Genomic DNA, 15,559 nt, shown 5'->3' with positions numbered 1-15,559 from the left:
AGAGAAGAGGAGCTGGGCAGGGGAGCCAGTTTGGAAGGCTGGGCTGGGAGCAAGAAAACGCTGAGTTGGGGGCAACAGATGTCGGGGTGCACCGAGGAGGGATGAGCCTGGAGCTCAGGGAGAAGGGGCAGCGTGGAGGCCAGGGGAGTGGAGCAGAGGGGCAAGGCCTTGCCTGGTGGGGAGGGGGCAGAGGAGAGGGAAAAGAGGAGGAAGGGGGGTGGGCGTCACAGAACAATACTGCACACTCTCCCCTGAGCCCTGGCCCCCTAATACCCCATCCATCGTGGCCTGAGAGTCCAAAGCCTGTCGCTGGGAGGTCTTCTTGTAAGAGGGGAAAAGGGGGACCTTAGGTTACATGCCTTCCGAGGAAAAATCACAGTAAACACCAGCAGTGTCCCTGCAGCCATCACGGGTCATCTGAGCCTCACAATGACCCTGGGGGGGCGGTGAAGAAGCAGCGGTTCAGAGAGAGGAAGAGATGGACCCACGCGTGTCCTGCTGGTGAGAGTCAGAGCCAGGCCTAAGAGCCAGGCCTCGCTGAGTACTGACTCTCGGCTGACCTGGTGCCCAGGGTCAGGTGGGGAGCCAAGGAGGCGGGACAGCTTCGGGCACCCTCTGAAACAGCGGAGACTGCCCCTCCAAGCAGGTTTCAGCTGGCGATTTTCCATTTGCTTTTTGGAACTCTGCCACCAGGGGAGTTGTGAAATTTCACGTGCCTCTCTGATGCTTTGAAGCCAAACAGACTGTGTGTTTACCAGGCCTTTGAAGCCCGGGGCAGGGAACGGAGCCGCACCTTGCAATCCGACAGACCTGCCTTCTCCCCCGGCTCTAGAATTTACGACCGTGTGACCTTGGGCAGCTTAACCTCTCAGAGACTCAGTTTCCTTGTCTGTGAAATGGAGATGGTACCTAACTCATGGTTCTGCACCTAAAAAGAGCCGATTACGATGCCTCGGTCATAGAAGAGAGAAGATGCAAAGGTGGAAAACATGTGCAGAGCCCCCGGCATGAGCCCCCAACACAGGAGGCCTTAGTCCATACTGCCTTGCCTTCCCCTTGGGCCTGGCCCATGTTCACTTCCTCCAGTCCCTCCTTTTGCCTAAAAGTCGAATGAGACAGGATCAGACAACAACGTGAAAGTGATAACTGGGAAGACACGCATTCCTCGCCTTCCGCCCACTTCTGGGGAATCTCAAAGCCAGCCAGCCACGGCCAGGCCACAGCAGGCATCATGACCTATCACTCGAGAATCTCTGTTGGAGCATCACCCTGGGAAACCACAGGCCAAAGGAACAATGGCTTGACATTGACATGTCCCTCTCCCTTGGCCAACTAGCAATGGATAAATATCAATTGGTTTGGAAATGTCAGAAGGGCCCGGTGTCATAAATGCATGCTTTGGTGTGTATGTGGTGAGTGTGTGTGTGTGTGTGTGTGTGTGTCCAGCTGGGGATGTTTATCTCTCCTCCTCCCAACCTCCTAGGTTTACGATGTAGCCTTCTTTTAATGATTAACAGCCAGAGGGCAGAGAATAAGGAGGCAAAGGAATATTTGCTGAGCCCAGGTGACCCAAGATGGAAACACTAATGTGGACGGACGGACAGGCAGGATCTGAGCTCTGAGTGTAGCAGGGCAAGAAGACAAAAGTGAGGCAGCCTCCTTACCTCTTGCTTCCGGTGTGAGCATCTTGAATGAAATTGGAACTGTGCTTATTAATGGAATAATTAGTCAGGTGCATGCAGATATCGTCCTGGGGAAAGAGACACAAGTCTGTGTCATCAGGAGGTAGGGCAGGCCTCCTGCTTCTTCTCTGTGCCCTCCCCTGTGGCCTCTGGGGCTTAAAGAGAAGGAAAAGAGAGGGACCGCCTTGGGGCCTAAACTGGTAAAACAGGAAGTAATATGGTAGCCTTCAGCCTGGGGTAGAAGAGAGTCTAGCTACTCACAAGATTGAGGGTTCACTGCCCACGGGACATTTCAGGAATCCTGGGGGGTCAAAGAGTGAAGGATGGGAGTGGGGGAGAGACGGGGGCTCGCCCATGACCTTCTCTCCTCACGCATCAGAGATCTGAGGCACCGGCTTTGCAGAAGGGAGACCTGGCCACGAGTCGCAGCCTCATCTCTTCCCAGTTCTGTGACCTTGGACAAGTTCCTCAAACTCTTTTTTGAGTTTTCATGAGGAAATGAAAATGAGTTTTCATTTCCTCATCTGTAAAATGGAGATCATAATCTCTGCTTCTGAGGGCTCCTGAGAGGGCTAAAGGAAAGGACATCTGGACGTCCGCAACCTGGCACATAGTAAGTGTTCAACAAATGACGGCCACAGTGCCTGGAGAATGTGGACTGAAGTGGGATTTTTCATCCCGCTAAGGAAGAGGGGGCAGGGCCTATCCCTGGAGCTCACCACGTTGTCTGGGCTGGGGTGGCAGTAGGAGCTGGTGGCGAAGCGTGCCAGGCCTTCGTTGTACACAAAAATCCTGAGAGGGTCACAGGAGGTCATCAGCACATAAATCCGTAGGTCGAACTTGAACCCATCAATAATAAAGGGCTGCAAGGAGGGAAGAGAAGGCACAGAAGCCTCAGACTTGAAGATTAGTACTTTGGCTTGGTTTTGCCTACAGAGTACAGTTTGGGCTGAGGGGAAGAAGACAAGGGGACTTGACCTGTGGGAGTCACTAAACCCCACTGTGCCTCGGTTTCCTACAGCACAAGTAACCACCTCCCAGAGATCTCTGGGCAACCAAGCAAAGTAACATTAAAAAGTTCTGTGATGGGGCGCCTGGGTGGCTCAGTGGGTGAAGTCTGCCTTTGGCTCAGGTCATGATGCCAGGGTCATGGGATCGAGCCCTGCACTGGGCTTTCTACTCAGTGAGGACCATGCTTCTCCCTCTCCCTCTGCTGCTCCCCCACTCTCTCTCTCTCTCTTTCTCAAATAAATAAATAATTTTTTTTTTAGAAAAATTAAAAGTCCCGTGATGAAGGACATGTTGTCACCATCTAGGGCTGTGTTACATGGCAGTTCGGCAAGAGAGTGTTCCTGCAGAGCTAACCAGCCCCTCCCAGTCCATGCACACTTCCAGAGGGCTCCCTCCCTGCGGTGGGCTCTGCCACTATGACCTCTGACCACCAGCCACAGAGCAAACCCGGTTACCATGATCCCTCCAGGACTACTGCCTTCTCCCAAATGAAGTTGGGCATCCACAGGCCAACAGTGTCCTCCAGGGGTCATCTGCTAGAGGCGACAGGCCCAGCCAAGTAAGGCCAGACCAGCTACAAGGGTACAAGGGTGACTGATGCTCTGGGCCAGACACATGTCACATCCCTGTTAGAAGGCCTGGTCTGACAACTTTCAAGTCTAAAGACAGGATATGGCTTTGCCCCCGTCACCTCATTTCCCATGGTGTGGCAGAGCTAGAAGGTTGCTGTGGGCGAGAAAGAAATGATCACCATGAAGAAGTACCTTTGAAATATAGAGTTGACAGATCATATCTTCGCCTGGCTTGATATCTTTCACCGTCCGGGTGATGAATATACCTCTCCCTTGGCAGCCCGAATCCGGCTTACAAATGAATGTCTTATTTTTTCTTGACCTGCTGTAGTTCTGCAAATCTCCCCAGCTACCAGAGCAGCAGGGAGGGAATGAGAGACACCTTTAGCGGGGGGAGGCAGTGAAAAGGAACACTAGGTCTTTATTAAAACAAAAACAGTAACAACGACAAGAAACCACTAAAGCTATCTAATGCGGCAAAACTCTAGAGTCAACAGACACATGTTGGGAGATCTGGCAATAGAAGAGACAGCCATGCACGCACACATGTGGCGGAGAGAGGGTGGGCTTTGGAGGAAACTCAGGCCTGGATTTAAACCCAGGTGACGCCACTCACCAGCCGTGTCACCCTGTGCAAGGACTTGACCTCTTTAAGCCTCACTTCCGACATCTACACACTGAGGATGAGGACACCTGTCTTGTCTGGAGGTTAATCACGTGACAGAATGCAGGCAAGTTTTCCGATACATGCGACATGCACCATGAAGGTGGCTGTGACCCAAGGATTTTGGCTTTCTGGGTTTGCAGATAAGAGATGTGGAGTTCAGCCCGGGCAGGTTGTATGACCTTGGATCAACCAGTCTCCTCCCCTGCTCTAGGCTTCAGGTCTTCCCAGGGAACACCTCCACTCCAGCCAGAGTATCATGGCACAACTACTCTCCTTGAACACACCCTGAAGACACTATCTTCAGAAGAAAGAAACCAACTTAATGCATTCTGAATCTCAGTCTTGCTACACTTCTTGTCTTGCATTGCAACTCATTGGCATGGTGACCACTGGCGAACTCACTTCAAGGCAGTGGTCCTCAGTGGCCACTAAAATCTGGAGGTGCCCGTTGGTCTGAAGGCAAACATGTTTCCTTCTAAGTTGCTACTAAGTCTTGAAAGTTGTTCCGGACAAGCTAGGGAAGTCTGGGGATCCTGGAGCTCTTGGTTTGGAAAAGTCCTGGGCATAGAGGACAGAGTGGGATTCTCACCATGTGAAAAGAATTCCAGTGGCAATGCCTCTCTGTCCCCTTGTCCTTATCCCGAAGACCAGACCTGGGTCACGTCTGTGTCATCTCACCTTTGCTCTGTTTCTTGGTGGTGGGGCCCAGAGCATTTTCTGTACTAATGCCTGGATGCCCGATTTTAAGATGGATAAAGTGAGAAAGGAGACAGGGAAAGGTTGGCTGCCATTCCTGATCCTGCCAGGGACCAGAGGTCAGGCGTCCCTCCCTGCTCCTAATCTGGGCACTAACCACTACCCAACTCCCTCCAGAAGTGCTCACAGTCCTTAAAAATTCAGAAACTGCACAGTTAAAAGGTTGGAACAAGTTCAAAATCAACAGCTTTCAGGGTCAGAACAAATTCTCATCCCAACTGCAGGTGCAGGATCCAAGGCACCCAGCCCTGAAATGTCATCTCATTTTTTATAGCAGAGCCTGGTGTTCTGTTCTCTCAACCTTGGACACACCCTTTATGCCTTCTCTTCCTGAAAAGGAGAGAGAGACGGGGAGATCCTTTGGGAAGAGAAAGCAGTACTGGGGAATCTGGAACAAGAGGGAAACGTAAATTGGGGGTGGGTAGTGTGGAAGGGAATACAGGTGGGCGCTCACTCGGCAGGAAGACACCAGGTCCTAGGGAAAAAGTGGAAATCCTTAGGGAACAGCTTCAACATACGGCTCATATTCCTGGCCAGCAAGTCCTTGCGGCAGATTTCACTCATCCCTGGGAAGTGATTGATTTTCTGCAAAGGAAGCCAGAATTCATGAACAATGGCGCCCACCGGAGTACCCATGAGATGCCCTCAGGGGACAGTCCTAAAATTGGGGGCCCACTGGGTAGATACCAGACTTATACTGAGGACCAGCTCTGCCCTGGATAATACCTGGTAACTTTTCATTTCCATCACCCTCTCCAGCGACACCGAGTAGTCCGTCCAGTAGAGAGTCCAGTCATTGGTCTCTCCTCCTTCTCGAAGGCCATATCGCTGGGCCGCCCTGCGCACTGCCACGGAGTTGGAAAAAGGAAGGCCTGTTAGCCCAGGGAGTGGGGGAGGAGCATGGGGTAGGGAGGTTATGTTTCTCGTTTCTCTGAGACGGTGTGCTGGAGAGAGATGCCTCAGCTCGTTGAGCCTGGAAGCCATCTTGCCTGGTCTGAACGCACCATTGCCAAGAAAGGAACAAGAAGAGCCATTGAGGCATTCGGCCAATACCCAGTGAGCCCCACAGAAGGCTCTCTGGGAAGAATGTTTTACCCGCCCTGGCTTCCCCTTGCCAGGAAGTAGGCTTCTGGCTCTCCTCCAAACACCAAGCACAGAATGTTCAGGGAATATAAACTAATCCTTAACATCAGTCAGAGCCAAGCTTAATTAGGAAGGTAAACTGACAGGGAAAAAAAAAAGTATACGATGCATTTCAAAATCACATATATGCTATCGCATCCTTCTTCCCCTGTCCCTGTTAGCATTGGTAACACAATTCAAATGCCTTCAAGGGCCTGAGAGAGAAGAAGTGCCAGTGACCCAGGGGAGTCAGCACCAGCCTAAAACATTCAAACTTGAAATAGGTCGAATGAATACTCTGTTCCACAAATCAGTGTAGGTCTGTAGGTCGTCTTCTGTCTGTGGACTGCCAGTCTCTAACTTGTGCTCTAACAAGAAGCAACAGCTGTCTTCTCTACAATCAGATTCCCAAATCACCCTGGAGAGGAGCTATACACACACACCACTGGGCCCAAACCCCGTATTTCCTTGGAATGAGATCCCCAACTTCCTCAAATAGTTAATTGAGGACGGAGACAATGGGATGTAGAAACACCCCCATTTCATTCTCAAGAATACACAAGAATGACCCTTCCCAACCCTTTGGGGTAATCCACTGGGTCCCCATCGTGGATTCCTTGAACGCAGGTGCTCACCGCTCTCATACCGGCAGGTGGAGAGATTGATCACCAATCATCTGGAAAAGAGAAAAAAAAGAAAGCAAGACAGAGACAGACACGCTTGCCAGAACGGATGACCACACCCAGGGGCTGCACGAGATCCATCCTGCCATCGGAAGCCTGGTCTGACTACCCCGGCGACTGAAGACACAGATCCCAGGGGTGGCAGAGGGGCGGAAGACATGGACTGTACCAGGATGCTGCCCACAGAGGCAGAAATTCTGTATTGTGGTTGTAACGAATTCTGCTTCCACTTTATATGAACATTATCACCTCCTCAAATCCTTTTACTCCAGCGGCCCGTCAGGAACAGGAAGCGAACATCTTTTGGGCCAAATTACTTCATGGTCTCCCTCCTCTTGCCCCCCACTAAGAGAAGTAGTGAGTTAGAAAGTGGACGAGGGACGCCTGGGTGGCTCAGTCGGTAAGCGTCTGCCTTCAGCTTGGGCCATGATCCCAGGATTCTGGGATCAAGTCCCCCATCCGGCTCCCGGCTTAGCAGGAAGCCTGCTTTTCCCTCTCCCTCAGCTGCTCCCCTGCTTGTGTTCCCTCTATCACTGTGTCTCTCTCTGTCAAATAAATAAATAAAATCTTGAAGGAAGGAAAGAAAGAAAGGAATGAAGGAAGGAAGGAAGAAAGGGGGAGGACAAGCTTTCTAGTATCAGTGAATCTGAGGAGTGACTTGTTGTCCCCAAATGGAGACGTGTCCCTGAATGTAATGAAATAGTAAATAGGAACCAGAATGCAGAAGCCACAGGCAGATCCTAAAAAGTGAGCGTCAGTTTCACTATTTTCAAAATGTACTAAGTTGGGCACCCGAGTGGCTCAGTTGGTTGAGTGGTTGCCTTTGGCTCAGGTCGAGATCCCAGAGTCCTGGGCTCCCTGCTTGGTGGGGAGTCTGCTTCTACCTCTGACCTTCCCCCCTCTCACACTCTCTTTCTCTCTCATTCTCTCTCTCAAATAAATAAATAAATAAAATCTTAAATAAAATAAAATGTACTAAGTTCCCAGGGCAATAAGCACTTCCTTAAAACAAGAAAATTGTCTTTCCCCACACAATTTTTTAAAAAAGCAAGCATTCTAAACACAAATAGAATGAAGATTAGAACAAGGTGTGGTTTGAGATTACACACATCGTATTTGATTCTATAAAACAGATCACTGGGGCTCAGGCAGTTAAGTGTCTGCCTCCGGCTCAGGTCATGATCCCAAGGTCCTGGGATGGATCCTGCACTGGGGAGTGGGGGAGGGGGTAGGGGGTGTTCCGTGCTCAGCAGAAAATCTGCTTCTCCCTCTGCCTGCCACTACCCCTGTTTGTGCTCTCTCTCTCTGACAAATAAATAAATCTTTGAACAATCAATCAGTTAATCAAACTGATCACCAGGTAGATTCTTCTCACAAGAACTGAAGGGGGTGTGATTTTGAAGACCCCAGGACACAACATCTCTTTAACCTCTCATCAGTGGCCAAAGTCCCCTCCCCTCCAGGTCCCTTCTGTTCCCAACAACACAGATCCCCATTCTCATCTTTCAATCCTAACCTCTTTTTCTTCCTCTTCTTGCCTTGCTGCTGAGCGTTCTGAAGCCCTTCTTGCCCCCCAGCATTCTCGCTCACGAAAGCCAGGGTGACGCTTTCTTTCGGATCTTCTTGGGAACTGTCCTCCCGCTCTTCAGAGTCTGCCCCTTCTTCGCCTTCTAAAGGCAGGCACTGGAGCATCTCCCCAGGCTGGGAAGTGGCTCTGGGGAAATCCCCGAGTACCCTGGGGAGAGAGCAGAGGGAGCAGCAGTTACTCGGATCCACCTGCAGGGGGACCCCCTCCCTTGCTCATGTGGGTGGTAGACCCAGTCCAAGACCAGGCACCATCGCCCTTTAGAAAATGCCACCCCACCTCCAGGGTTGGTACAAGCTCAGGGAGAGAGAGCTGATTCCACCTTTTGTCCTTGGGGACGCTGACCTTGGAGACTCACTCAGCCAACCCTGGCTTTAGCTTTTGCTCTCCTGGGATTTTCAGGAGCAGGCTGAGATGCTATGCATGGCACCAGCTGGTAAACAATCTTATTAAAGTGAGTGAGTGTCTGGAGACGGCCTCAGAACCAAGCCCTAAGCCTTCCCAACCGAGGGAGTGAGTCCCACAGGGTACAGATGGGGTGCTCTGAGGAGGTCTGTTAACTGTTTAGACGGTATGCAGAACCTCCCACGGCCAGCCTGTTGTTGATGGTGAAGACAACGGTCACTCACGGAGTTCAAGGTCAATGCGTAGCTGACTGAACACAGTTCAAGCCCAGGGCCAGACGGAGACCTTCAGAGATCTCACACACAGCAAAGGTACAGGTGTCTCCCGCACCATGTGATTCAACACAAAAACAAAACCAGATGGCAAAAGACCAATAAGGAGGTCCAGCAAAGTTCTTGTCCCTCCCCCATTCCAAGGATGACTTCTTTGTCGTTTGCTTGAAATTTCAAATATCAAATTCTTTTCATGGTTTTTAATGCTCCTGCTTCAGTAGTCCTTAGGAACATGCTTCGTGTGCCTTTGGCTAGCCCAGAACAGCCCAGATCCAATGAACTACTCCATCTCCTTCACATCTGAGGCTCCTATGACCATAAAGCCAACTTTCTAGGGCTCCTCCTCCTCTTTACCTCCCAAACCTGGCCAACCTCCTCACCATGGCAACCCCTGCCCTTTGATGCCTTTGCCACTTACTACCTGCTCTTCCCTCATCAAGTCTTTGCTTTTAAAAAAAGATAGTAATATCTTTATGATAATTTATTACAATGAAATCATAAAACAACAAAGGGAGTTTAGAAAAGGATAGGGTGGGAAGTCACCTGTGGCTTTTCTACCCTGGAAGAGCAACTTTGCTCCTTTTGCATATTCTCTTTGATTCTTTTTTTTTTTTTTAAGATTATATTTATTTATTTAACAGACAGAGATCACAAGTAGGCAGAGAGGCAGGCAGAGAGAGAGGAGGAAGCAGGCTCCCTGCTGAGCAGAGCCCGATGTGGGACTCGATCCCAGGACCCTGAGATCATGACCTGAGCAGAAGGCAGCGGCTTAACCCACTGAGCCACCCAGGTGCCCCATTCTCTTTGATTCTTAATTTCTAAGCATGATTATTCCTCCATAATCATAACAATAATATAGAAACCATTTTCTATCTGCTTTCCTACACACACACACACACTTAATATCATATCAGAAACATCCTTTCGGTGGTAACAAAGTTTACATGTTTCCAGTGTTTCACGGCTGTGTAATAACACCGCACTGAAGGAATGTGTCTGAATTTGACCGACCATTGCCCTATTGTTGGCCATGTAAGTTGCTTCCAATTTTGCTATTACAGTAATAGTTCTGAAATGCACACTTTCATGTATAGAGGGCCTTTTACCTCTTGAGGATTATTTTACCTAAAATAATATCCAGAATGAGGAATTACTAGGTTAATGTAAAAATTATATAGCTTCTGGCTTTATCCATCGATCTATCTTTTTTATATCTATCTGTCTATCAATCTATCTATCTTATTTATACCGCCATGTTTCCCAGAGGGACTCCAACAATCAGGATTACCACCATACATGATAACAGCAGGCCCAGCAGGGCCACACAATCTCATGGGAATCACATTTCCTCCACACCCGCACTTGCTAATTCTCACCAACATTTTGTACCTTATGAGTCATGTTTTTAACATTACTGCACCCTTCTATGTGTCTCTCCCCCTTTCCCAAACCAAAATTGGGGACTGGAGGGCTCTAATGTGGAGGCTACCTAGAAATAACATAATCATAAGCCTTTATGTGAGTGTACTTCTTTATGTTTTTCAGAGAATTACCCTGTACACCGTCAGTCACACTGAATGTTCACAGCCATCACCAAGAGGAAGGGCAACCAAGAGTCACCATGGGTTTCTCTCTTGCTCAGGAGGGCTGCCACTTACAGCCAACCCCCTTTATGGTGACACCCAGGCAGGGGGCGAAAGAGTTGTATGCAGCACAACAAACCAGACACCTGGCCTTGTGAGTCCGTTTTCCCAGTGACCAGGCACATTCTCGTTCAAGAGCACCAAGGTGCCTGAAATCTTGACCTTGAGCTACTCCCTCGATTCCAGGTAAACGGCCACTTCCACTCCCCTAGCCCTCCACAAGTGGTTTCTGTTTACCAAGCCCTGGAGGAGTGGCTCCATTTACCCAAAGGTTAATGATAACGAAGGAGAGAAAACTGACCCTGAATTTGGCCTCTGGAGCTGCGAATTGTCTCTGCTCTTTCTTGAGTCGCTGCCCAAGTGGTTGGAACAAGTCATGGCTGCTGCTGTTTGTCTGCTTCAGAGAGAAAAACAACAGGAAAAGGATCAGACTCTGCCGACTCTTGCATGACGTGAGAGCCCCAGGCACAGAGACCAAAGAGTTGAGCCCATGTACTTCTCAAGGAACTGGTCCCCGCAGCATACTTACATACCTTCCCCCAGATTCTATGCTGTCCATGACATGAGATCCACATGAATGGTACCCAAGCTGGGCACAAGACGGTAGAGAGCAGTCAATGCCATGTGCATCTCTTTTGGCTTTGCCTTTAGCCCCCTAGCTTTCTCTTTCCCCAGTCCTCTCATTCCTGTTCCATCCCCAATGCTAAATTCCCACTGACTTCTCTCAAAGGCTCCTAACAGGGAATCTCTTGCTCCAGGTTTGCTGGGGTGGGAGTTGGGGGGCTGGGGGATTGCGGGAGTTAGTCCGCAGAAACGTTCACTTGGCCCACCACTGTGTGTCCTTGTTGTAGTTTTAAATAGAAGTAGTTGCCAACAACCAGACAATGTAGATTTCTCATAAAAATCCAGACTTCCACTTCTTTTGGGAAAGTAGGGCCCCATTGCTTCATGCCAGCAATCCACAGAGCCAAGTCATGGCTCCTTCTTTGGGTACTTTCCAGTCTGCCCCAATTCCATCCCAATGGTCTCCCTGATCCTGGAGCCAAGCCACAGCTGTCCTGGTGCTACCCCTTTCCTTACAGTAGCATTAAGAGAGAGGCAACATTTTTATATGCCCAGATCACTTCTCTCCTTCAGGACAGAGGCCCAGCCTCATGGACCCCTGGTTTGAGCTGTCCTCCTTTAACACATCTCTGGCCCCCAAGTGGCAATGAGTTAAAGCAAAAGCTGCTTGCCCCAGAACCTCTCAGGTCTCCTCCGACTCCACCAGCCTTCTCTTTGCTAGTCTCAGCAGCCACTCCCTGCTAACCCGGGGGTCCCCAACTACTCTCCTGCCCAACAATTTCATTGTCAAAAGCAGCCTTGAGGAATCAGAGGAGGAGAGGCACTAAATTTTAAGGACAAAGCCTAAGGAGAAGACAAAAGGGTGAAATGGGTCATGTTTTTAACATTACTGCACCCTTCTATGCGTCTCTGCCCCTTTCCCAAACCAAAATTGGGGACTGGAGGGCTCTAACGTGGAGGCTACCGAGAAATAACGTAATCATAAGGGCTGCCAGCATCCCGAGCCATACACATACCCTGTCTAAGGGCCTCTGCAGTCAGAGAAGTGACATTTATTTATTTATTTATTTATTTATTTATTTATTTAAAAAATAGATTCCATGCCCAGTGTGGGGCACAACGTGGGACCTGAATTCACAACCCTGAAATCAAGACCTGAGCTGAGATCAAGAGTCAGATGCTCAACCAACTGAGCCATGCCAGCGAAGCATCTGATTCTTAGATCCAGCTCATGGCTTGACCTCAGGATCATGAGTTTAAGCCCTGTGTTTGCCCCACACTGGGTGTAGAGCCTACTTAGAAAAAAAAAAAAAAAAAAAAGAATCGGATGCTTAAGCAAATGGGCCACCCAGACACCCCCAGAGATGTGATGTTAAATCCTTGCTAAGAGGCAGCTGAAGTTTCCTTCCATTTTAGTGTGGGCTTTGATCTTGGATCTTCCAAGCCAGACAAAGCCAACCAAACCCTGGTCAGACAGCATGAAAATGTACTTCGTTGGCCACCAGGGGGAGGAAATGAGCCTTGGGATGGCTTCAAGCAAACACATCGCAGGTTATTTGGAAAACCTCAAAGGAGGAACCCTATTTCATTTCCAGCTCTGAAGGACTCTACAGGTCAACTACACTTCTTACCTCCTAGAGGTGCTGCAGAGCTTGAAAAATATTTAGGGTTTTCTTTTGCAAGGCTGAATTCAAATACAGGTGCCAAGAAACTGGAGGAAAGAATCATTTGGAGGTTGATTAAAAACAGAGAGTAGAGCATGTTAAAAGTTTTTGTTTAAAGTTTTAACTGAGTTTTCTCCCCTGAACTTCAGAGCCTGGATCTTGTTTTTGTTTTTGTTTTTAAGATTTTATTTATTTACTTGACAGAGAGACAGTGAGAGAGGAAACACAAGCAGGGGGAGTGGGAGAGGGAGAAGCAGGCTTCCCGCTGAGCAGGGAGCCTGATGCGGGACTTGATTCCAGGACCTTGGGATCATGACCAGAGCCGAATGCCCACGCTTAATGACTGAGCCACCCAGGCACCCCAGAGCCTGGACCTTTCTTTCAGTCTGTAGCCCTATACATGGCACCGAAGAGCTATCCTACTGTGTCTGCTGAGGGCTTCCTTCTCTTTTCACGAATAATATATTTTCCTGCACCTCCTCACCTTTTCATCTTTTGGTCCTCATTCCCCTACCAGAAGCATCCCTCGAAAGGCTTCCAGTGGCCAACTCTTGGAAAAGGTCAAAGTAGATGGGGGGAGAAGGTGTAGAGGTAAGAACTCCGGATCTTGCTTCCGACTTTGCTTCTTTGACTTTGTATGCCATAAGAAGCCAAGTAATACATCCTCCCTTATCTCCTATCTTTTTTTCTTTTCTTTCTTTCTTTCTTTCTTTCTTTCTTTCTTTTTTTTTTTTTTTTTTAGAATAGCTGATGTACAAGGTTACATTAGTTTCAGGCGTACCCTGATTCCGTGTCTTTTCTGTGATTACAGGACCACTAGGAAGATAAAAACTTGACATCTAGGGGCGCCTGGGTGGCTCAGTGGGTTAAGCCGCTGCCTTTGGCTCGAGTCATGATCTCAGGGTCCAGGATTGAGTCCAGCATCCGCTCTCTGCTCAGCAGGGAGCCTGCTTCCTCCTCTCTCTCTGCCTGCCTCTCTGCCTACTTGTAATCTCTCTCTGTCAAATAAATAAATAAAATCTTAAAAAAAAAAAAAAACTTGACATCTAGAAAAGTGCTTTGAGCTTGAATGTAGGCCAGATAAGTTAAGATGCTTTTTATGACCTTTTGGCTTTCCATTCTAGCCACCTTTGAACTTTCAGTACAGGGACTGAATAGGTTCTTGGCAAGACATGGACTAACAAGGGAGGGATGGGGGAACTCAGTTGCTCAAGGAATGGGCCAGTAAGAAGTGCTAAGAATGACTCACCCCATTCCCTGGAAACACTAAGAATCTTGTGGACTCAGATGACATTTTTTATTCTGCTAAAAATGGAGAGCAATGGGGCATCTGGGTGGCTCAGTGGGTTAAAGCCTCTGCCTTCAGCTCAGGTCATAATCTCAGGGTCCCGGGATCAAGCCCCACACCAGACTCTCTGCTCCTTGGGGAGCCTGCTTCCCCCCACACCTCTCTGCCTGCCTCTCTGCCTACTTGTGATCTCTGTCTGTCAAATAAATAAATAAATAATAAAATCTTAAAAACACATATATATATAAAATAGAACAGTAGGGTTGGTGCACCTATTAAATAACTTCTTGAGGTGCCTGGCACAGGCTGGGTCTTAGTAAACGTTAGCTCTCTTCCACGTGGTCCCCAGATGTAAGTTACATTTTCCCTACTATTCCAATCCCAAAGGAGAACATTCCTCAAGCCTAGTAGAATTCTCCTTCAGAAGATGAGAAATAGTTGTGCCTGGGTGGGTCGGTGGTTAAGAGTCTGCCTCCGGATGGGTCATGATCCCAGAGTCTTGGGATCGAGTCCCACATCGTGCTCCCTGCTCTGCTGAAGCCTGCTTCTCTCTCTTCCTCTCCCACTCTCCCTTGCTGTACTCCCTCTCTCCCTGTGTCTCTATCAAATGAATAAATAATTTTTTTAAAGGAGGTGATAAAGAATACTGGAAGGGGGAGGGGGGCTGGAAAGGAGAGGTAGGAATATTTGCAGAGGGCTGCGCTGGCTATTCAAAACAGAAATGTCTCTCTGAAAGATTTCTCCAGACAAAGGAAGAAAGGTGATGGGGAGAAGGACCCAGGGATAGGGAAGCAGGAGGCAGAGAGAGTTTTGTGATTCCCAGGGATCTCTGGTATCCACGGAACAGCTCCCCGGGCGCACCGGGTTTGGGAAATGGGGGGGGGGGCAGGAAGTGAGGGACGGTAGGGACAGGAGGGAATATGGAACTAGGGAAAGAAGAGTTGGCGTGTGAACAAGATCTTGGCATCATCGGAGTCTTGAGGATGAGAAAGGGAACGAGGGTCTTTCAGAGGTGAACGCGAGGATGGGGCTGGGAAGAGACGAGCTACCCCGCCAAGGGAGGACAGGGACCGGGAGGGTGAGTGGCTTTGGAGGTAGAGCGCCACTGGGGAGGGCGGAAGGGGTAACCCTGGGGAACTGGGCTTTGAGGGGGGTTGGGGGTACGACGGACCCGGTTTTCGGCGGGGAGACACTAGAAGGCCACGATCTAGGGCCAGCACCGAGCTTGGGGGGCTCTTACCCGCGATTCCTACTCCCGGGTCTTGCCCGGGCTCTGCTGCCCGTACCGCTGGCAACTACACCTGCGGGGCCCCTCCTCAAAAGATTAAGGAGACACGCTCCCATTGGCTGCTCGACAACCCGCGCACCCAACCCTCGCTCCTCCTAACTTGGGGTGCGCCCAGCCCTCTTGTATTTGCATATAGGGCTTTCTAGGTCGTCGATTGGCCCCAGCGGTAGGCTGCCGTGCCCCCACCTCCCGAATCCAATTAACCGCCCGGCTCTCTGAGAGGGCAGCGCCCGAGGTTGTCCCGGGAGACGCGGAGGACGCTTGGGCCGCGCTCCCAGCGCTCGCGGGCCGCACTACCCGCAACCCCGCGGGGGTCCCCGCCCTCCCCCGCCCGCGCCGTCTGGGCGTCGTGCGCAG

At 49.8% G+C, this 15,559-nt stretch overlaps 1 protein-coding gene across 2 annotated transcripts in view; it reads right to left on the bottom strand.

Annotated features, from left to right (window-relative positions):
- TTLL6 (tubulin tyrosine ligase like 6) overlaps nucleotides 1-15,204 on the bottom strand; it is a 33,117-nt gene extending 17,913 nt beyond the window's left edge. Inside the window, exons 1-10 of one of the 2 annotated variants that reach the window (XM_082704738.1) lie at nucleotides 15,155-15,204; nucleotides 12,594-12,673; nucleotides 10,700-10,795; nucleotides 8,011-8,228; nucleotides 6,446-6,484; nucleotides 5,415-5,533; nucleotides 5,143-5,273; nucleotides 3,458-3,614; nucleotides 2,402-2,545; nucleotides 1,665-1,750 (exon numbers count right to left, since the gene is read on the bottom strand). In XM_082704738.1, the coding sequence (XP_082560864.1) occupies nucleotides 1,665-1,750; nucleotides 2,402-2,545; nucleotides 3,458-3,614; nucleotides 5,143-5,273; nucleotides 5,415-5,533; nucleotides 6,446-6,484; nucleotides 8,011-8,228; nucleotides 10,700-10,776 (971 nt within the window). In that variant the 5' untranslated portion in view covers nucleotides 10,777-10,795; nucleotides 12,594-12,673; nucleotides 15,155-15,204. Of the gene's footprint in view, nucleotides 1-1,664; nucleotides 1,751-2,401; nucleotides 2,546-3,457; nucleotides 3,615-5,142; nucleotides 5,274-5,414; nucleotides 5,534-6,445; nucleotides 6,487-8,009; nucleotides 8,229-10,699; nucleotides 10,796-12,593; nucleotides 12,674-15,154 lie in introns of those variants that run through there. The other variant, XM_082704739.1, reaches the window with a different exon arrangement.
- Nucleotides 15,205-15,559: the final 355 nt, after the last annotated feature.

The sequence above is a fragment of the Mustela nivalis genome (assembly GCF_964662115.1).
Source record: "Mustela nivalis genome assembly, chromosome: 17".
NCBI classification, from domain to species: domain Eukaryota; kingdom Metazoa; phylum Chordata; class Mammalia; order Carnivora; family Mustelidae; genus Mustela; species Mustela nivalis.
The sequence above is the reverse complement of the archived record's forward strand: the minus strand, read 5'-3'. Positions and strand labels throughout refer to the sequence as shown.